This window comes from Lissotriton helveticus, chromosome 1_1 (assembly GCF_964261635.1).
Source record: "Lissotriton helveticus chromosome 1_1, aLisHel1.1, whole genome shotgun sequence".
Classification (NCBI taxonomy): domain Eukaryota; kingdom Metazoa; phylum Chordata; class Amphibia; order Caudata; family Salamandridae; genus Lissotriton; species Lissotriton helveticus.
Window position 1 is genome coordinate 910,254,301 of NC_136057.1, and position 23,683 is coordinate 910,277,983.

General features: G+C 47.9%; 1 protein-coding gene across 2 annotated transcripts in view; it reads left to right on the forward strand.

Annotated features, from left to right (window-relative positions):
• XPOT (exportin for tRNA) overlaps positions 1-21,378 on the forward strand; it is a 538,373-nt gene extending 516,995 nt beyond the window's left edge. For both annotated transcript variants that reach the window (XM_078676087.1, XM_078676095.1), the window contains exon 25: positions 20,729-21,378. In XM_078676087.1, coding sequence (XP_078532213.1) covers positions 20,729-20,755 — 27 coding nt within the window. In that variant the 3' untranslated portion in view covers positions 20,756-21,378. The remainder of the gene's footprint in view (positions 1-20,728) is intronic.
• The last annotated feature ends 2,305 nt before the right edge of the window (positions 21,379-23,683 follow it).

A 23,683-nucleotide genomic window follows, 5' to 3' on the forward strand; every position in this document is an offset into this window, starting at 1 on the left:
CACAATCTGTGCTAAAACGTCCTGTTCTATTTTGAATCCGTACAAGGGAAAAATATTGTGCGGGATGAAATAACTTCTACCCAATTTGCCTTGAATGAAATAAGTGAATGCAGTTGCAGAGAGGGGCTCTTGGTCGCCTATCAAGTTATTAGTATAGCAGTCATTATTGTGGATTCTGGATACAGACAACTGGCACATACAGCTGTATTAATTACAAAGATAAAGATAGTTGTAATGCCCCAATTTCTTTCCCAAAATGCTACATCATGTTTTGTGGACCTAAAAAGCAGGATCTGTTTGATAAGAAAGAAAACCTGTGACTATGGTCTATAAAAATGGATGTACAAGAACACAAAGAAAACCATGGTGATTACGAATCAGAAGAGGCCATTTGAGTACTTATGCACATTTGCAATATCATGAGCACATCGAGTAATGTACACAAAGTTTTCATCATACCACAACTAGAAAAGCAGAACATCTTCTGCAAACTACTGCGATCAAAGAGGACCAGAGCACTTCAAATCAATCAGCGGAAGACAATGGGGTTTACAAAATTTCAAAACCCATGCTTCCAAGTACGTCTGACCCTGTGTACCCAACCCTAGCAGTTTCACACTGTGGAGGTGGAAAGTATTGCTTGTGTTGAACTAAAATTAAAGATCATTTTGATGGACTAGATAGTATTCCATGTTATCCATTCAAGAAACACATTGAAGTTCACAAAACACCTTGTCTCTACACCTCCGAAAGCACAAATCAAAACATCTAGCTATCAAGGTGATGGTGGTACAGCGCTTCTTCGGAAGGGAGTGATAAATTGCTTAAGAGAAAATATATCAAACACACAAAAGGTAGTGAGAAGAAGGGTATTTGTCTAACCATTGGCAATCACTCAGGGTAGCATTCCAGCCCATCCTAAGCATTTTTAGAATGCAGAGGCTATCCTAGGATAGAGGGTCCTGGTGCTATTTACAGAGAAGCAGGAAATTAAAAGTTTTCAAGAACAGAAGAAAATAAGATCACAGTTAATCAAGAGAGGTGATGAAGGTCTGTTCCTAAAGCAAAATGGATCATTAAGAGATGTGAGTGAAAGAGGAAGTTAACTTCCAGATTTTGCCCTTTAGGAAAGAAAAGGCCTGGATGGAAACCATGTGGCGTATATATTGTGTTCCGTAACCAGGTTAGAAGTAGAGGAACATAAACTCTACAATGGCAGGTACTGTTATACAAATGGTATTTAAAGGCAGGTCTCTCGTTCCTTTGCTGACTCTGTGGGAAGCACACTTGAAGGTAGTGCTCTTTAAAGTGTCAACAGGTTTTTAACCGGGCAGTATTTGTGCCTGCTTTTATGTACAAACATAAAAAGAACGAAATTACATAGAAACAACAAAAGATTTCAAAATGTATTTATGCATGTGTGACTTCTAACAGAAGATGCCTCTTATCAAAAGTAGTAATTGCAAACACAACAGTGATGGACAGAATGTGGATCAATGTCACACATTCACCCCAGTCCAAAGATCTGGGCCCAAATCCATCGTTTTTCCACTCCACACCACCCTGGGTTAGACAAAGGCGATATGCAAATCAGCGCTGACCCTGTGCCCCATGGGAACAGTCCAGTCCGAACTACAAAAGCCATGTCCTTCCCAGAACCGAATCAAGCATCCGAGGACCGGCCCGGTTTCGAGGTAACACCTCATCAGCCCGGCTAGCTTGACTCCAGTGGTGTGGAGTGCCTGGGACTCACGTCTGAGCATCCCCAGTACACTTAGAGCGGTAATTGCAAACACAACAGTGATGGACAGAATGTGGATCAATGTCACACATTCACCCCAGTCCAAAGATCTGGGCCCAAATCCATCGTTTTTCCACTCCACACCACCCTGGGTTAGACAATGGCGATATGCAAATCAGCGCTGACCCTGTGCCCCATGGGAACAGTCCAGTCCGAACTACAAAAGCCATGTCCTTCCCAGAACGGAATCAGGCATCCGAGGACCGGCCCGGTTTCGAGGTAACACCTCTCATCAGCCCGGCTAGCTTGACTCCAGTGGTGTGGAGTGCCTGGGACTCACGTCTGAGCATCCCCAGTACACTTAGAGCGGTAATTGCAAACACAACAGTGATGGACAGAATGTGGATCAATGTCACATTGATTCCGTTCTGGGAAGGACATGGCTTTTGTAGTTCGGACTGGACTGTTCCCATGGGGCACAGGGTCAGCGCTGATTTGCATATCGCCATTGTCTAACCCAGGGTGGTGTGGAGTGGAAAAACGATGGATTTGGGCCCAGATCTTTGGACTGGGGTGAATGTGTGACATTGATCCACATTCTGTCCATCACTGTTGTGTTTGCAATTACCGCTCTAAGTGTACTGGGGATGCTCAGACGTGAGTCCCAGGCACTCCACACCACTGGAGTCAAGCTAGCCGGGCTGATGAGAGGTGTTACCTCGAAACCGGGCCGGTCCTCGGATGCTTGATTCCGTTCTGGGAAGGACATGGCTTTTGTAGTTCGGACTGGACTGTTCCCATGGGGCACAGGGTCAGCGCTGATTTGCATATCGCCATTGTCTAACCCAGGGTGGTGTGGAGCGGAAAAACGATGGATTTGGGCCCAGATCTTTGGACTGGGGTGAATGTGTGACATTGATCCACATTCTGTCCATCACTGTTGTGTTTGCAATTACCGCTCTAAGTGTACTGGGGATGCTCAGACGTGAGTCCCAGGCACTCCACACCACTGGAGTCAAGCTAGCCGGGCTGATGAGAGGTGTTACCTCGAAACCGGGCCGGTCCTCGGATGCTTGATTCCGTTCTGGGAAGGACATGGCTTTTGTAGTTCGGACTGGACTGTTCCCATGGGGCACAGGGTCAGCGCTGATTTGCATATCGCCATTGTCTAACCCAGGGTGGTGTGGAGTGGAAAAACGATGGATTTGGGCCCAGATCTTTGGACTGGGGTGAATGTGTGACATTGATCCACATTCTGTCCATCACTGTTGTGTTTGCAATTACCGCTCTTATCAAAAGTAGGGCACAGAAAAACAGGCTGTTACCAAACGCATGCGTGCCAGAGGCGGCCGGTGGAGCGAGCTGCCATCTTGGGGGTAGAGAAGGGTGGCGGGCTAGTTGTGGAGCAGCGCGGAGGGTATAAAAGCACATGTCTGGGCGCACGCGCAGTCCTAGCATCTCCTGAGGCGGAAAGCCGGGAGAAGTGCTGCTTGAATACTGAAGGTGCTTTGTTACTCTAATTTTTAACTCTACGTTTTTAAATATTGTGCACGAAGCTCTAGGTTGTTTTCTCACTCCCCCCACTCACTTGACTGAGCCGATTGAGTCGCTGGGCAGTGGAGACACCTGACTACCCCAGAGGCGGCCGGTGGAGCGAGCTGCCATCTTGGGGGTAGAGAAGGATGGCGGGCTAGTTGTGGAGCAGCGCGGAAGGTATAAAAGCACATGTCTGGGCACACGTGCCAAATGCAAGCCTGTCTGCGCTCGTCCGTGCCAGACCGGGCCCAGAGGCCATAAACCCTGTCCGTTTTAAGGTAAACTCATCTCTTGCCCCTCGAATTTCATATTCTGGTAATGCCCTACGGAGGTTCAGAAGGAGGGAGTAGATAAACCCCAAAACCACTGGAATTGCCAGCAGAAATTTCCTAGAATACTGGAGGGCCCTATGGCCTGTAGCAATTGTCAATTCCAAAGTGTCCAGATGTCCGTCAGCCCTCCGATTAGAAACAACTTAAGGGAGCAAAACGTCTGTGGCCTAAAATACATTTTATGTAAGGTAAGGTCACTAGCTAGGCACCCTTTTGAAATCTGGGATATGATTTCATCACATTCCCCAGATATTTGCTTTCTCACTGAAACCTGGTTAAACGCCAACAACTATCCACTTATTGAAGCGGCCATCCCCGATGAGTATACTTTTCTACATCTGGATAGGGAGGGAAAGACAGGCGGTGGGATAGCAATAGCCTTTAACACTATCAATGCTACAGCAATTCCTGCTTGGTGCTGGACTACTTTGAATCCCACACAAGCACACAAGCAGTGTAGTGCATGACAAGCTGAGCTCGTCATGAGCATGGAAGGGGTTAAGAATCATCTTTTTTTTATAAACTGGATTACCATACTAAGAAATGATAGCATGGAGTTAGGAATTTTCAAGAGCACAACCTCACCCACAGATAGCTGGAATGGTGCTCTATTATATCGACCTCCGGGCTTGAAGACAGATTTTGTAGATAAACTGACAGAATTAGTTGCTATGCATGTGCTTGCTGCTAACAAATTCCTCCTATTGGGGGATTTTAACTTCCATGGTGAAAATCCAAAGACCTTGGAGGTGAATAAACTCATGTCCACTCTTGATCTGTTGGGTTTGTCCCAAAGACTGACGGGTCCTACCCACATTGCGGGGCATACGCTAGACCTTATTTTCTCCAATATTGACCATCTGACCTGCAACCCCCCAGAGCCTCTTACATGGTCTGACCATGCGCTGATCAGCTTTTCCATCAAACTGCCCTGTCCTAAGATCACCACATTAAATACGGGCAAGAAGCAAATCATGCTCAGACCCTGGCGCAATCTCTCAGTCGATGCCTTTGAGGAGGTCTTGCAATCAGAAGTGGGCAATAGGGATAGGGAAAATGAGCTAACATTGGAGGGCTTCAATAAGGCGTTCGAAATTGCATTGGATGTAGTGATCCCTAATAAAAATGTGGTCCAGTTACAAAGCCGCCTATCTGCCCCCTGGTACACCAGTGAACTTAGGACGGAAAAATCCAAATGCAAAAGACTGAAGAGAGTCTGGCGCATCAGTAAAGCAATACCTGAAAGGACGCAGTACAAACAAGCCTTGACCATCTACCACTCTAACTTAAAAATGGCAAGACACCGATTCATTCTCAACCAAATTGAAGGTGCTGCCAATGCCCCCAAAGCCCTCTTTAACATTGTAAAGGATTTTGTGTCTCCTCATACTTGCAGGCAATCCCCCTTAGAAACTCAAGACTCTTGTGATCAGCTTGCTAGCTACTTCCAAGAAAAAATTATTAGAATATATGATAACTTTCCAGTGAAAATCGTCCATGCATCGGATAGCCTGAGCAGGCATGGGGATCTGGATAAAAGGACAGAACACACCTTGGGCTGTTTTGACCCAATTACCCTAGATGATGTCTTAAAAGCACTGGCCTCTGCTAAATCGGGTTCACTAACGATATCTGTCCTCCCAAGATTATGGCTCTTTTAGCCACCAGTTGTGCGCCAGTCTACAGGCTCCTGCTGGGAAGAATGATGGCTTATCCATCCAAAGACGTGGCAGCCTTTCATGTGGCTACTGTTCTTTAAGAGACTTGCAAAGTGTTGACAGAACATTGCTGCCTTGATAAAGACACTAGCACTTGGACACAAATGGGACAAGCTGTATCACAAACACCTTTATTTTGAAGCCTCATAGTAATACTTGCTGTATTAGCCACTATCCTGCACTCTATTAAAATTATGTAAAGCAGAAAAAGAAATACTTATGTTTGAGGACTTGTGTGGCTGTAGATACACATGCTTAGCATAAGTCTGCCATCTAATGGTGGGCTCAGAAGTGTGCAAAATGTTTTTCGAGTTACGAGGTGTGGTGACTCCTCCACTGGTTTGCAATACAACGTAGGGTTCAATCGTGTACTCCTTTGCTCCATCTCGACATCGTAGAAAGACTAGCATTTAGGCCTCAAACATCTGTATTGTTATCGATCATCGTTATATATAGTTTACATCGGTCGCCTATCGACGCGTTCTAGCTGACCAAAGCTTGGAGGGTCTTCACCCTTCGGGCAGATCCTTCTTTTCCAAGTTCCATTCACGTCATGCCCACCTGGAGATGGAATGGAGACTTTTTCGGTTTTGCCCACGCTGGCACACCAACTTTCCACACACCGACCAACACCTAATATGTAGCTTGTGCCTGTCACCAATCAGCAGGAATCCATCTGTGAGGTGTGTAAGTGCTTCCGATGGAAAAAGATGCTGCACTGTCGGTGCGCATGATGACTCGAAATGTCCAGACGTACAGATAACGACACTGTTGATATTTTTGGGTCCGAAGAATACCAACATGGTCCATGGTGAGAGTTTGCGGTCCAAACTCAAAATCGAGGACATTCCACGGGGTCGGACCGTGAGTACTGTGCCCCATCCATCCCTTCCACAGTCTCAACAAAGTATCCCAAAGGGTCAGCTGTCTGGTTTAGACCAACCAAAGCCCTTGCATAGGCCACTACTTCCTTCGGGCTATAGTCGACACAGCACAGCTGTACCGGAAAATGCCTAGCGCCAGCTTGGCACCCAATCAACAGCATAAGGCCTATGCCCACCAGTCATCGCCATCCAGTTGAGACTCCACTCGAAAGCCCCGCACCGAAACCTTGGGGCACTTGGCACTGAAATCAAGCACCTCTACACCGAGACCATCTGCATTGAAAACTGCTCGGAACTGAAGTTACGTACTTTAGCCAAACAAAAGACTAGCTCAGAAACTGTGGAACTGGTACTGATAAGGTTACAAGAACCTCTCGACGTCTGACAAAAACAACTGCTGATTTACCCTGACACTGGTAGAATCATGGCTGTGCCTCCACAAAGCGAAGAAAAACCAGCAAAGAGACAGTTTACTTTTGAGGATGCATTGAACAGCCCATACCCACCAAAACAGAGAAAAAGAGTGGATAAAGCCACCAGTCCACCATCCATTAGCCCATCACCACCACCGCCACTAGGGACCCAAAGGGCACCCTCCCCACCACATTCACCTCCTGCAGACTTTCATTTCTCCCCCGGGGTTCCATTCATTCCTTTCGGGAACATGGAGACCATGTGTATGATAGGGACCAATATTCTTTTCCCCCTCAAGACTATATGTGGGACACATATGATACAGACCCCCCTGCGGCATGGAGCCGGGTCTGTATCCAGCCTAATGTTCCCCTTCAGATGATGCTACAACATACCAAAAGCGGTACAAAAGGGGGTGGTGATGGACGGAGCATCTGAGCCAATCAAACACTCACACCCAGTCAAAAGATCTGGGTTTGATCCATCACCGTTCTTTAGCCAGCGGTACAAAAGGGGGTGGTGATGGACGGAGCAACTGAACCAATCAAACACTCACACCCAGTCAAAAGATCCATCACAACATACCAAGACATCATAGGTAGAGCAGTTAGTTTCCATAAGGTTCAGTTCAAACAGTGTAACTAGAAGAGGATTTTCTATTTGAAACAATTTAATCCACTCAACGTTCGGCACAATACCTGCCTCTGCTTAAAAATATGCTAGACATACCACAGATATTTTTAAAGACCCCTTAAAAGCAATGGTCATCACACCACAAGTGGATAAAATATATAAGCCCTCCCCTACAGATACAACATATAAAAAAGGTAAACTACCACCAGATTCTCTAGTGGTTGCTACAGCAAGAAAGAAGGTGACTCTCAAACATCTGGCGGGGCACCCCCACCAGACAAAGAGGCAAGAAAAATTGATTCGGGGGGGAATAGAGTGGCAGCACAATGACCCAACCATATAGCCAACTCCTTTGGTCTCCCTTCCCGTTATGACAGTGCACACTGGGATGAAATGGAGGGGTTCTTCCAACATCTCCTTGAACAATGTAAAAAAGGGCACTTGAAATCTCTTCAAAAGGTAAACTAATAGCTATCCTCCATTAGCTGTGCACTGGATGCAGCTGTTACAGCTGCGAGTGGTATTAACACCAGTGTCCTAATAAGAAGACATGCCTGGCTGAAGGTTTTAGGCTTCAGACCAGAAGTGCAACAAAATATTCTGACACTTCCCTTTGATGAAGAAAATGTCTTTGGCCATCAAGTAGGCACCTTATTTGTGAAAATTAATAAAGACTATGAAACGACTAAAGCCATGGGGGTGTTACAAACATCTACCGAAAGAGATAATTTTCATCGATCCCCCTATCGTGGAGCAGCAAAAAATACATCTGCACACTCCTCTAAAACATATCCGCTTCCCCTTTCGCAAAATACACCCCCCAGGGGGCTATATTAGAGGATCCTACAGAGGAAACCATTCCTGAGGTATAGGTGGTTTCAATAAACCAGCAACTAACACCACAAAACCTTGACTTACCTGCCATTCCCTCCGATCATATTACACCTGTCGGAGAAAGACTACAACAGTTATCTCCCACATGGCGGACTATCGGTTCCGTCCAGTGGGTATTAGATATTATCCAACATGGATATTGCCTGGAGCTCACTTCAGCACCTGCAGACATTCCACCCCGGATGCACAGACTGTCAGCAGATCATCAACAGCTGCTCAAAGAGGAAATAAAAGCTCTTCAAAACGGCACACAAGAACCTGTACCACTCCACCAACAGGGCACAGGCGTTTACTCAATTTACTTTCTCAATCCTTAGAATGGTCCCTCAAGCGAATCTTAGATCTCAGACGCCTAAACAGGTACATTCTCTCAGAGCACCTCCATGTGGTCACTCTACGAGATGTTATTCCACTACTACAACAAAGCGACTGCATTGGATCTAAAGGACACCCACTTTCACATCCCAATTCACCCAGCACATCTTTAATTAAAAGTACTTCCATTGGGGGTCACTACAGCACCCGGGGTGTTAACCAAATGTCTAGCAGTGCTAGCAGCTTATCTACGCAGGCAAAACAAACACTTTTTTTCATACATGGACGATTGGCTCATTAAAAGTCCAAACTTTTCAAACCTGTTTTCAGCACGTTCCAATTACTATAAACCTACTTCATTGTTTAGGTTTACAGTCAATGCAGCCAAGTCCCATCTGCAACCTCTTCAAATAAAATATTATCTCTGAGCCATCCTCCATTTTCAAACAGGGATGGCTTACCCAAATTTAGCAGAGGTTCAGTCCCTTCAAAAGCTTATCCCATAGTTTCAGCCTCATCAGCAGATACCAGTAAAAACAGTAATGCGCAGATTAGGCACCTTGGCATCATGTATAGCCATATGCCAAACTCAATATGTGCCCGTTGCAGCAATGCTTAGAACATCAATGGTCTCAAGCAAACAATCAGATGGAGGATCTAGCGATGATCAGTCGTCAGGCTTGCCACTCTCTGCACTGGTGAAATTCCAGCAATCTTCTACAAGGACGACCTTTCCTACACCCAGTGGCGCAGAGGGCCATACGGATACATTACTCAAATGTGGGGAAGCACATTCACAGGAGTTAATTGTTCAGGGCCACCGGACAACCAGTCCTACTCATCTCCATATCAATCACCTAGGGCTGCTAGCTGTTCATCTAGTGCTGAAAGCATTCCTTCCACACCTGATTACTACCATCTATTAACTGCAAAAATGGGGGGTCACCTCAACTATCTCACTTAGCGCAGACCATCTGAGGTATGCTTTCCGATACAAAATTCACCTATTAGCGGAGTACATACAGGGTGTGGACAACAACTTTGCAGATCTCCTCAGCAGAGGACGATGACAAGTTCACGAGTGGGAGCTCAACCCACAAGTCCTCCACCCATTCTTCTAACAATGGGGTCATCCAGACTTAGACCTAGAACTTTGCTCCAGGTTTCAACACCCACAGGCAATGCACTATGGATGAATTGGTCAGGGATATTTTATTACGATTTCCCACCTTTCCCTCTGCTTCCGTTTGTGATTCGCAAACTGGGACAGACATCTCTGACCCTCATCCTAGTGTCTTCCACATGGGCCAGACAACCATAGTTCACCCCACTACTAGTGCTGTCAGTAGTCCCACACCAAGTACTTCCCAACTGGTAGGACCTACTCACCCAAACCCAGGGAGCGATAAAACACCCACACCCCAGATCTCTTAATCTAGCAATCTGGCTCATGAGGTCTTAGAGTTCGGATACTTGAATCTACCTCAGGCGTGTATCAATATTCTTAAAGAAGCAAGAAGACCCACTACTAGAGCATGCTAGGCACCAAAGTGGAAACAATTTGTTCCCTATTGCCGTTCAAAAGATATTAACCCATTAACAGCAAAGCCTCAAGACATTGTATGTTGCCTTCTACATTTACAAATCTTAGGGTTAGCCTTCACTTCCATAAGACTACACCTAGCAGCAGTAGCTGCATATCTACAAAACAGGAACAAACTTCTATTATAAATTCCTGTTATTAAAGCTTTTCTAAAGGGTCTCAAAAGAGTTATCCCACCTAGAGTTCTTCCAGCGTGGAATCTCAATGTTGTGTTAACAAAGTGAATGCGTCCCCCATTTGAACTTTTACACTCATGCCCTCTACAGTTCATATCTTGGAAAGTTACTTTTCTCATTGCAATCACTTCACTCAGACATGTCAGTGAGCTTTAGGCATTAACTCTAGAATAACCATTCTTCCGGCTTTATAGAGACAAAGTGGTACTGCTTACCAACCCTAAATTTCTACCAAAGGTGCTTTCACAGTTCCACTTACATCAATTTATTGAATTGCCAATATTCGTTCTGAAGCCTGATTCAGTCGTGGATGGAGCTTTATACACACTGGATGTAAAAAGAGCTCTCAAGTATTATATTGACAGATCTGATAGAGACTACTAGCCGCAGATTCCTTAGCGTAGAATTATCCCCAGACGCTAGACTGGATCCGGAAACTTTTTGCCCAGCATCCCTGCGCGCTGGCGGCACGGCATCACGCTGCACCGCCCAGGCGGCGCCCGCCCACGTGACGTCCGCGAGGTCACATAAGTCCCACCCTGGAGCGCCTATGTCACTTTTTTCCTTTTCCGTGTGCAACGCGGATCCGGTTCTTGCTCTGGGCCTTTTTTTTTCATTGTTCTTTTGTGTCTTGTGGGAACAGTGCGCGGATGCCTTCGGGCTTCAAAACGTGTTCGTCTTGTGGGCGCTTGATGTCAGCGACGGATCCTCACCTCTTTTGCATGAGGTGCTTGGGGGAGGATCATGGCTCCACGGACTGCGAGGCGTGTCAGCGGTTGAAGCCGAAGTCGCGGCAGGAACGCCGCATGAAACTCCTCTTGGCTCGCAAGTCCAGATCGGCTTCGTCTCCTCGCTCAGCTTCTGGGGAGGGTTTTCGGAGTTGCCAGAGCGTCGCTCCCCTGTGGGTAAGTGTCACAGTTTGTCCCCGAGGGCTGGTTTCCGGCCTGTTGGGGGTGTGGGCTCCCCTTGGGTGATGTGGCCCGCGTGTCGTCCCCCTATCTGCCGTTCCCCGGTGAGGGGGCGTTGAGAGCCCAAATGGAGACAAATGCAGCAGCTCTGCAGGCCTCGCTGGCTTCGCCTTCTCCTTCTCTGCCTCCTGGAATGTCGGCGGATCCCTTGCGCCACGTGGGGCCCTCTGCGGCGTCGCCGGCGGCTTCAGCCCCAGCGCCGACTGGTTCGGCTCCAGGTTTGGAGGATGTGGTGCCATTGGGGTGCGTCCTTCGGGGGTCCCTTCTTTAGACCACGGCACCTCTGCCTCGCCGCATACTCCTGCGGGAGTCCCTGTGGTGTCGCGGGAGGTCGCCAGGGCTCGGGTCGCATCCCCGAGCCCCACTCGGCCCTTTCGACAGGTTCTGTCTGAGGGCGAGGTGACGCCGCTTTGGCGCAGGCAGCTGCTTGCCCGGACGGCGCCACAGGGTCGGCGGACCTCTCTCGTCCCGTCATGGGTCGAGGCTGGAGGGGGCTCCCTCGTCCCTCCCCGGGCCCTTCTTGTCCCTCCACGCAGGCGGCTTCCTCGGTGGAGGTCGAGTCGGCCTTGGCGGCGCCACAGGGGTCGGTGAGCCCCTCTTATTCCCTTATGGGGAGAGGCTGGCAGGGGGGCTCCTTGTCGGTCCCTGGGTCCCTCTCGTCCCTCCGTGCAGGCGGCTGCCTTGTCGGAGGTCGAGTCGGCCTTGGCGCCGCTGTGGGGGTCAGCGGACCTCTCTCGTCCCCTCACGGGTTGAGGCTGGTGGGGGACTCCTTGTCGCTCTCCAGGTGCTTCTCGTTCCTCTGCGCCGGCGGCTGCCTCGTTGGAGGTCGAGTCGGAGCCGTTTCGGAGCTGCCCCTTGACCACCTCGGCTCCAGTCCAGCCCGGCGCCGTGTGACGGGATGGAGGCCTGTCCATCTCCTGTGGTGTTGGATGACGATGATGCCCTGCTCCAGGTAGTGGACTCTACTGCTCCGGACAGGTGTCAGGTGGTGGATTCGTCCTCGGACGTTCCCTCTTTCCCAGAGGTTGGGTGCCTGCTGGTATCGTCCTCACCGGAGACAGGCTGCTGCATCGTGGCTTTTTCCCCGGCGTCGTCGAAAGACGGATCCGTGCTGTTGCCGCGGCCGCGGTACTCGCCGGAGGAACCACAAGTCCCCCACCCTTCGGCGCCTCTTTCTCCTTTTCGGGCCTGGCCCTTGCCCACTCCGGTTGGCTTCGGAGACGGCCGCCTTAGCTTACAGCCGTCGCCCACGGAGGAGCTGCTTTTACCACCACGGGGCCCTACGGAGGCGGGTGCGGCCTTCGCTCATGCTGTTTCCACAGCTGTTGGAATTTTGCGCATGGGAGATCCGGCTGCCCATTTCCCCACGGACCATCTTGGAGGTTCTTCACCAGGGGTCTGGTGGGAGGGAGCTGCTGCTCCCCTTTGAAGGTTCGCTCCATTCTTCGCTGACTGGGACTTGGGGGTGTCCCGCCACGGGGATCTGGTGCCCCATCACCTTCTGCACCGGCACCTTCCGGTGCCGCCTTACCCGGCGTGTTTTTCCCTTCACCCTTCTGCCAGTGACCCCCTTTTGCAGACCGCCTTCCCTTCTCTGCCGTCGCTGTTGGCTCCACCTTCCCGGGAGGCTTGCTGGCTGGACTCCTGGGGCCGCAATATGTTTGCCTCGGCCAGTGCGGCTCTCCGGGCCCTTAACACCTTATGTGTGCTGGCTAGGGCCACGTCTTGCTTGTGGGAATCGGCGGAGTCCCTTGGATCTGCAGCTTCGCAGGAGGGTGCTGGGGGTGACTTGCGACACCATGCACTAGATGGCCGGGAGCTGGCGGCGTTTATTCTCCGCTCCGCTCTAGACATCTCGGAGTTGCTGGGTCGTGCCATGGCCTCTTCAGTTGCCCTTCGCCGCCATGCTTGGCTTCGGGACAGTGTGTTCCCGGAGAATGTGTGGGAGCGGCTGGTGGATCTTTCTTTTGATGGCACCCTCCTGTTCCACGCACCGGCGGACTCTGCCATTCGGAGGTTCTTGGCGGGGCTCCGTCCTCCTCCTCCTCCTCCCCTCCCTTAGTGACCTGTGGGTTGGTCTGGATTTTGTGAGCTGTTCTTTGGTAGGGGCGAGTTGCCCTGTGCTCTGTGTGCTTTCTGTGCCTGAGAGTCCTCCTTGCTGGGACTGTGGCTTTGTTGGCTGCTGGCCGGCCCTTCTTCTGTGTGTGGTTTGCTGACATCTGTTCATACCAGGTTGGCACTGAGATTAGGCCTCCTGTTCTTCGCTGGCTGGTTGATAAGCCTTTGCCGGGGATTTTATCCCCTGTTGCTCTTTCAGTTGTCTTCTGCTGCGGAAGTTTCTTCCTAAGAGGGTTCCCACGTTGGGACTAACATACCCTATGTGGGGTACTGGTAGCTGTTATATGGCTTGATATGTGCTGCGGAGTTGTGTTCGCCTTTGGGCCTCTGCCCTCCATGGTGTTTATGTACTGCAGGTGCAATTCCTTGTGCTAAATGTGATTGCCTGGGCGGCACCCTGAGGTGTCCTTCTCTGGTGTTGCTGCGCTGTAAGTCTGGTCTGGCCTGCTGTTTGCGGCCTGGCTTTGTGTCTCTGGTCTGCTCCCTTTGGGTCATGTGTGCGTACCCCTTTTTGTGGTCTGTACGGGCAGCTCCTAAACGGTTCCCTCAGCACAAGTCACAGAGACTTCGGCAAAGGTGGCAAGGCCTCCGGAGGCCTTCCACTTCCCAAACTGAGATCGAGCGGCGGGGAGTATTAGATGCAGTGTCTGAATTCTCGGGTACCCAGGGGATACACTCTCCGGAGAGCACTGGTTCAGAGAAAGACAATGACCATTCCGAGACTGAGGCCTCAGAGGCGGGCAGTGTTCAAAATACCGTCGGTCACACCAGGGACAGCAGATGGGCTACTGGACGAATAAAGGCGGAACTCTGGGAGCTTAATGTGGAGCTGATGGGGTTGGAGGGAGAGATGCTGGCCGCTACTGATGAAATGACACGCTACGATTGAATGAGGAGCTGGGGGAGGAGAGTACCTCCATGTTAGATAAGCTGAGATGACTCTGCAATATTAGGAGAGAAACATTGGGGTTAACGCTGGCGATTGGGGGGCGGGGGGGGGAATGCATGATGTATTCTTAGATCGGGTTTTCAGGGCGGGGGGTGTATAGAATATAAGCGGCGACCAGTTGGCACCGAGCTCCTCCCGTTTCCCATAAGGCGTGCCCGCAGTTACTACTGACGGGTTTAGGCGTGTGCTAAATGTTACAAGTGGTTTGGATGGGGACTAGCTGTTTTGTTCTAGGTCCTGTTCTTGGGGGGTGGGGATGTTTGGTAGTTGGGAGAGGGGAAGGGTTTGGGAATCCACTGGTGTGGTTGCTGAAGCACGAATTGAAATGTGGAAACTGTATGATGGCGATGGGGGCGATACCTGATTTATGCTGCATTACCTGGAACGTGAGGAGACTACATACTATGTCACGGCACCACAAGAACCATGCATACTTAGTCAGAAGGGGCATACACGTAGCGTTGCTGCAAGAAACTCACCTTACCAAGGCAGAGGGGTTAGCTTTACAGAGAAGATGGAGAGGACCAGTATTTAGTACGGCCTATTCTGCATTCGCAGGGGGTGCATTGATATGGATTCGGGCCGGGGTTCCGTTCCAGGTAACAAACCAGACCATAGCTCCAGAGGGCAGGTTTGTAGCTATAGAAGGAAGACTCCACGGAAGGGAGATAGCGCTTTGCAGCATTTATTCCCCCAATGTTGACCAGGTGCGCTTCTTAGACCGCTTATCAGGTACATTGGCACATTATCTTGCAGGCCCTGTAGTGCTGGGAGGGGACTTCAACTCCATAGCGGATACTTCACAAGATAGGTCGCACCCCCGCTGGCAGACTCACCAGTGCATAGATTAACTAAAAGTAGGCTGAACTGGCAGAATAGGTGGACTCTGGTGGACATATGGGGCACACATCACCCTCATGATAGGGACTACTCCTATTTCTCTGCGATGCATGACCTGCATGTCCGACTGGACGCGGTTTTATGCTCCACAAGCATGGTGCCAACCATAGTGCACACTGAATACCTCACCAGAACATTGTCTGATCACAATCCATTGCTGTTCTCCATGCACTGGATGGCAGAGAAATCTGCCATCCCCACCTGGCGACTGCGCCAGAGACATTAGAACACCCGATTTTTCAGAGGGAAGTGGGTGAAGGAATAACGCATTACTTTGCTGAGAATGCGGGCACAGCATCCACAAGAGCAGTGGAGTGGGACGCCTTTAAAGTAGTGATAAGGGGGTTGTGTATTGGTAAGCATGTAGGGGTGAGTAAGGTACTCCTACAGGATGTGGACAAGGCTGAGATTAGATTGAAGAAGGCGGAGCTATCAAGGCCGGGGCACCCTGAAGTTCAAACAGAGGTAACTGAAGCTAGAGAAGAGGTGGCAGCAGCGATAGAGAGATTGCGTTGCTTCGATTATAAAACTTATATTACGAAAGTGCATGTTGAAGGGGATAAGGCAGGGACATTGCTGGCCTGGTGGCCAACCCGACGATTCGGAATCACCCATATTAGCACTGGAAGGTAGGAACGGCGAGGTGGTATTCACTCAGAACAAGATATTGAACAGATTCTTGCAGTACTATGAGGTATTATATAGGAGTTCGCTGGTGGCGGGGGACTTTGAAATCGACTCCTTTTTGAGTGGATTAACCATTCCGGAATTGGAAGAACAACAGGCGCAATGCTTGGGCCAAAACATAACGATGGAGGAGATTAGAAGTGCCATTAAGCACATGGCCCGTAATAAAACGCCAGGAGTAGATGGGCTGCCGATAGAGTTCTACTGGAGATATGTAGATTTGTTAGCTCCAAGACTATTAGCGTTATATAATGAGGCGAAAGAACAGGGCAACTCCCGGTATCCATGCGGGAAGCACTCGTGATTCCACTACTGAAGCAGGGGCGGGTAGGTACGTACACAGCCTCTGACTACAAGATTCTGAGCAAAATTTTAGCTACTCGCCTCTTACAACACATGACTGCGTTGATCCATGAAGATCAAGCTGGGTTTATCCCGACAAGGAACACAGCGTCTAATGTGCGAAGATTGGTGAGGATAATGGAAGAGGAACAACAGGAAGCGCAACATCCTATGGTGCTATCAGTGGATATAGAGAAAGCCTTTGATAGCTTAGAATGGCTGTATTTGTACAAGACCCTGGGACGCTTCGGAATAGGAGACGACTTTGTGAACTGGACGAGTGTGTTATATACTTCCGCGGTAGCCAGAGTAAGGGTGGGAACATTGATCTCACCCCAATACCCAGTGGCCCGGGGGACGAGACAGGGGTGCTCGCTCTCCCCTTTATTGGTTGCCCTAGCAATAGAACCCCTAGCGGTAAAAGCTAGAATGGGAGAGAAATATGATGGCCTGGTGTATAGTGGAGATCAACAGTATATTTCACTGTACGCTGATGATCTGTTGATGTTTCTGGAGAACGCTGGGGGGGCGCTGGAGGGAGCTGCAGGATTGCTGTCAGAATTAGGAGGTATTTCGGGCTTACGGGTGAATTGGTCCAAGACATGTTTGTTCCCGGTGAGATTGGGAGGAACACCACCCGTTGCGCCTAGGGAACTGAGATGGGAACCGACCTGCCTAGCATACCTAGGTGTATATATCTACCATGGGGCCAAAGATATGCTGGAAGGAAATGTGGGGAGATGCGTGCGAGCTCTGAAGGGAAGCATGACCTTTTGGGCTACTCTCCCGCTGTCTGTAACGGGTCGGATAGCTTTATTAAAAATGGTGGCATTGCCTAGGCTGTTATATTTTTTCAGAACACTGCCAATCTGGATACTGTGTTCGATGTTTAAATCATTACGATCTTTGATTGTAGGTTTCTTATGGGGGGCTGGCAGACGAAGAGTAGCCCAGGCGACGCTGATCAGACCAAGGGCAGTGGGGGGATTAGCGGTTCCCGACTTTGAATTATAATACTTGGCAGCCCAACTACAGATATTGACACAGGCAGTGGCGAGAGAATTCAGGGGCCCTGAGCACCTGCGAGGTAAGGGTATACCACGCCATGTCATATCCTTTATAATCATGCAGCAAAAAATGGACATTAGAGATCTATCCATGGAGGAAAAGACGCTGAGGTTGTGCTGGAATCGCTCAACCCAAAATAACACAGGCATGCCAATACACGATGATGGCAGCAGGGACCTTTAAAGCGGTCACATGTCTCTATGCCAGAATGCTGAATGAGGGACTACCGCCACTAGACGCACTGAAGGCGAAATGGGAGGTAGGCATAGGCAAACCCATACCAGAGACAACATGGGAACAGTCAGTGCGTAGAGCCTGGAAAAGCACAAGGAATGCACGATTTCAGCTAGTACACTTCTATATCCTACACAGGGCATATTTAACTCCGGGTAGGATTAGGAAGCATTTTAAGGTGGACGACACAGTGTGCCCCCGATGCGCGAGTGAGGGAGCAGAGTTGGAACACATGTTGTGGGAGTGTTCGAAACTAGGGGACTACTGGGAAGAAGTAGGGTACATATTGAACATAACCACGGTGCGCCAGTTAACTTTTGACATAGCAACATGCATACTGCACTGGTTCCTCACACAAGCAGGACCAAAGTAACGAGCAAATTCATAGACATGGGGTTACTGCTAGCAAAGAGGGAAATAACAAGACTTTGGAAATCAAAGGAAGGCCCCAGTAGCAAGAGATGGAAAGCCGAATTTTTTAAATGGGCAAGGAGCGAGATTACAATCGGGTATCAACAAGCACGACAATTAAATAATGAAAAAGCGCTGGACTCAGCGAAGGCATGGGAAACTTCAGTGCAATCTTTATCTGATCCCCTTGACGAGGAAGAGGAGGCACAGGGAAGTGGATCACACGAGAGCCCCTGGCGACAAAGGGTATACTGAGGAAGGAGTTTATTGATGGCTACATCGTGACATGGGACTAACACAGGGGCTTGGGCAACACACACCGGTGGGGAGGGGAGGGGAGGAGGCACTAGGGGGTGGGGTAAGATTTACAGTGGAAGTTATTATATGTATCTTGAATCCATTAGGGGATATGGTTAGATCGGTTACGTACTATGATATATCGTTGAGATGTTATTGAGTGATCCTGGGATACAGATGGAGGGGAAATGATATATTAGTCATCATGGAAGATTGAGAGGAATACTGAATACTGTATGTTGTGGATTTAAAACCAATAAAATGTTTTTTTTTAAAATGGTCGCTGGCCTGGGGGTTGGGAAGGTTCTTGCATTCATCCTCTTTTTGGGACGCAGCCTACTGGGCTTCCTGGGTAACCCGGGCTGTTCTTTCTTCTTCCTTCCTTCCTTGCCTTGGCTGGCAGTTCTGTAGCCATGTAAGGACGTTGGGTGCTTCGACCTCACCTTGCCTTGTTTCCTCTGTTGAGTGGAATGAGCTCCTCTTTTCTCCTTTTCTTCTTCCCCCGCCCCCCGGTTCAATGGCGTTCTGCTACGAGAGTTTCCCCTTGTCTGTGGGGACGAGGCTCCTGCCTTGTCCGTTGGCCTGCTGCCATGTGGGGTCCTCGGTAATGTCCAGGCCGGTGGCCCTTTCGCAGACCATCCTTCCCTGTGGGTATGGCTAGGGTATCTATTCTACGATGAGGAATCTCCAGCTAGTAGTCTCTATCAGATGTACGAGTTACTTACCTTCGGAAACGATGTATCTGGTAGAGACGATTCTAGCTGCAGATTCCTTCACGGCCCGCCCTTCTTCCCCGTTCTGCGAGGGCCTTTGGCTTGGTCTTCTGCACTCGCCTCCCGGTAGGTGGCTGTGTCTTTTGTGAGTGCATTCTTTCGCTCTTTTGACAGGAGGTTTTTTTTTTGTTCTTGTTCCTTCCTCCTCTTGCATGTTTGGAGGATGGAGTTCTATGTTCTCCTGTGCCCCTCTGCTGTGGTCCAGATTAGGGGCTTGTCTTCACTTTCTCCCTCCCCTCCCTCTTCCCTTGGTTACTGAGGGTTCTAGTCCCTCTGCTGCCTTTTGGGTTGACATCATCTCACTGTGCCCTTGCCCTTCTTCTTTGGGGGGGGGGGGGGGGGGTTGTCGCACTCTGTGCTGGGGTCCCCCTGGAGAATTGCTGCTCCTGTTTGTCTTGAGTCCAGTTTCCCCTTCGTTGTTCCTGGTTGGGGTTGTAGTCCTGCTGTATATTGTTGTGACAATTTTGCATGTGTTCCTTTTCTCCAGAGGGGGCTGTCTACATGCTGGCAGGGTGGCTGTTCTGGGCTGTACTATGTTCTTTTTCTTCCCTGCCTTTGGCTGCTGCAGTGTTGACACTGCTTCTTATGGTGTAGTTCGTCACCATTCTTTTTCCACTTTTTCTGCTCTTTTGCACACTGTTCCCATAATCCGACAGTTTTTGTCTGATGGCTCTGCGTTGTGGCGCGGAAATATTTACAGGAAAACTGATGTAGGCGCCGGGGTGTTACTTATGTGACCTCGCTAACATCACGTACACGGACGTCGCCTGGGCAGAGCTGCGTGATGCCGTCCCCCCGGCGCGCAGGGATGCTGGGCAAAAAGGTTGTGCCACTGGCATGCTGTGCCATTTGGCCTCCATCCGGGAACTTTCCGGAAAGAGGTTGCCGGATAGAGTACATGCATAGTGCTGACCCCCCCCCCCCAATTCAATTCACAGATTTTTACCACTTCTAGGAGATTCCTTATATCATGAACTGAAAAATGAAAACGGTGAATGCTAACAAATCTGAGAAAAATTCTTTTTGGGGTGCATTAAAGCCAGTGATACCAAAGGTAACATTTCCTCTATAGGCCCCAAATTATAATGTATAAGGTATGCCCTCTTTGTTCTCTAAACATCTGTTAGACTCTGAGACTGATCTGTCCTGCCACATGCTGCAGGGGCAGCAGAATTGAAACATTTTGCCCTGTCCTCCACCTTTTGCAAAGGATGTGGTCGGTATGTGAGTTGCGGCTTGTTTTCTTTATTATTAATGTTTATTAATATATTGATCCTGCAGTTCACTATACTAACCGCTCCTCGAGAAAGTGTCCTCTGCTGGATATTGAATAATCCCCCTAGCATTGCAAATTGGATGGTGGCTATATCACAGTAACACCAAAGATACCTTCCGTGAAATGTTTGCAAGACGTGATGCACACCTAAAGATATATGGCCAGAGTTACACCCCTCTATGGACGGTCTGCACGTTACACTGATGCTGCATGCTGGATCGTGGCAGACTCCCCCATTGCTAGTGTGTCTACTTAGATTTCCTCCTTATCATTGACTGTAATTTACTGCTTCTTGTCTATTCAGCCAATTTCTGAGATTACATTTGTGATGCATGATATGTATTGGGTAATTGCCAAGATTACATTCATTAAGTTCTGAGTTGTTGATTTCTTTTTTTTTATTGTCGTGTTAAAAAATGGCTGAAAGAAATGTTCTTTTTTTTTTTTCTTTTTTCACAGGTTTTCTTTCAGAGAGCCAAAACTTGAAGAACTCACCGGAAAGTATGGGCTACTGTCCTTGTTATTGGACTCCAGTTATTAATTTATGTAGAGTTCTAAACTCTGTGCCATACAATCTGGTGGTCCCAAAATATATTGCTTTGCAATAAACAGTAGTAAATATTTTCATTTGTTTTATGGCCTAGAAGAACATATGTCTTCTATATTGCTTTAATAAGGGATTTGACAGTGTTCAAGATTGTCTGTATTCCTTGCAATCCTGCGCTATTTTTCTTTATTGTGTAAGTAAGTCGTGCTGCAGTTTCGAATGCAAAAAAAATGTCAATTGTATAATTAATTTGATTTTATTTTAAGAATGAAAAACCTTTCAAATTCAAGACTGAAATTGTTCCTTTCTATGTACATAAAATTGCTATTTAGTAAAAAACGTAACTGTAAATGAAAGATGAATTTCATGTATTGCTCATTTATGGCTGCAAATAAACATTCAAATGAATTTTTGTAGATAGTCAAGTGAAACATTTCTAACAGGAATCGTAAGCTATGTATGTGTGCCTCCTGCAATACACAAATCGGTTAATTATGCATAGGAAATGGTTTTGAATACTTTTTATGTGTAAGAAAGAGAAATAAATTTTATGTAGTAAAAACAGTGTTTTGTAGCTTTGTTGTATGTATAAAGCTTGAACAAAGATGAGAACAAATCACACCAAAAAATAACTAAATTCGATTTGAGGATTAAACATCAGAAACATTGGTGCCAAGGGTTATGCACAATTATTTTGCTCAAAATCAAATTAAAAAAGTTTTGGCCGAAACTTTGCTTAGCAATTAATTTTTGCATTACATAGTTTACTCAAATACATTTGTCACGTTAAAGTAGCGATAACAAATGGACTTTAGAAAAATATTTCCCCACCCCAAAAACAATTTTTGACTCAAAAGTATCTCGATGGTTCAGCACCCCTCCTTGGCTAGTTCGTTTTAACCATTTCCCTTTACCAATACCTTATATGCCATTTCATGGCTTAGTGTCCAATGGTACGAGAAGGAGTGGGTACATGAGGAAGAGGTGTGGCGCCGCGGCCAGGGCGACTGACGCTGGAATCTGGGGACCACGGTTCGATCCCCGGCTCCGGTGGCAGGTTAGCCCAGCACCATGTGACTCTGGGCAATAGCTCGCTTAATCTTCCCGACGGCCCACCAGCGCCTAGAGACCCTTACGGGTGATTGTGCGCTTTACAAATGTGGACTTTACAAGTCGAGTTTCTTTACATGCTCGGCTCCTGTATCACCATACAGGATATTAGAACAATGCTTTTTGTTCAAGAAAGTTCATGCGTAAACTTGCTGCTACTTTCCTTCTTTTTTCAAATTGGACAAAACACACAAACACACCTCCTTGGCAGCCATCTGCAGCTGCAACATTTACAAACAGCGCATGCACCACGGAATTACAATTTTGCTTCTTGGTCCCCTTGGCATGATTAAAGGAAAATACACATCTATCCAAGCACACTTTTGTTAGCTGCAAAAACAGAGACAAGTTAGCCTGCTTTCTAAGGAAGCCTTTCACTTGCTCTACATGCACACAGAGTGTATTTTAGTGCAAAGGCAATGTTATGTTAGACCACGCTGCTTGGAACCAGGCTTGTATTGTATGCAATATGAAAATTAATTAAACATAGAGACCTTGCCACATATCACTCCCTTCTTGTTCAAGGATCGTCATAGTTGATGGTCATTTGACCCTTTTAGTGTGCATGTTAGTACCTGAACAGTTCCTTTTATCTTCATAAGTTTTGTGTTTGTAATGCGAAGTCTGTGCACTTAGTCCAAGTATATGGCTCTTTGACCATGAACAACAGTGCTCAGTTGTGTTTTCAGTATACTCCGCCCACTGCTTCAGAACATAATTTCTTCTTGGTGCTATTCTCACTGAATCATTTCAGTGTCAATATTGTGCTGTGGCGACGCCTACATAAAGCGACTAAGGAATCTCCCATTACCAATATATATTTATTGGCTTAAGCAGACTGAAGTGAACGATATGAATGGTTCCCTTGCTTTTATAATGGTGGCCCCACTATATTCTAAAGATGTATCTGCTGTCAGATTTCACACTCTAGTTCATTCTGCAGAGTTGATTGAGACATAAATGGCCACCAATAACATTCTTTCTGTGTTTGCAGAGTAGCTAAGACTCCTGCATGTGCTCGACCAATCCCTTTGCTCCAAGTAAATCTAAACTACCTGCCTACCTGATTAAGTTAGAATATCATGATCACCTGCTCCTGGTATTGAAACTTTAGGGAGCCCATCTTGTCTAAGGGAGCAAATATACTTTGCTAGAATTTCCAGAGGTGGGGCTGTCTTTGTGTGATAATTGTACTGATGAGGGTTTTTCTGGGTCGACTTTAGTTTGTAGTTGTTTACTGCTGTGACTTAGCGCATATGCACTGTAGATTTTGCAGTTTGATCAGTGGCTGAATTCCCTTTTGAGTGGGTCCCTCTCACTGTTGACCCAGTGTAGTCTTTGTAACCATTGGATTCCCAATGTTTTAAATCTACATTGTACCCCTGTAACAGAGAACCGAGAATGAAGAGTCAGATGATCAATATTGATACCCAAACATTGGCTTTCTGTGGTGCCAGGAGCGCATTTAATTCACCCATTTGTATTGAAACATCTAAGGGGTTCACGTTTTACATGCTTTCTTTTAAATTTGGAATTCTCAAACATCCCTCTAGCTGTGCAGGCAGTGGAGTACATCTCTTTGCCTAGCACAGGTTATGCTGGTTCGTCCACACCAAAAAAATGGTGCATTAATTACTCCGTATTTTCAGTGATGAGATGTATGGAGTTGCTTGCTGATTCCTGTGTTCTTTTGGTTGATCATACTAAAATTGGAAGTCATATCTTGCTTGGCTCGTGGCCCAATGTACCCAGAGCAT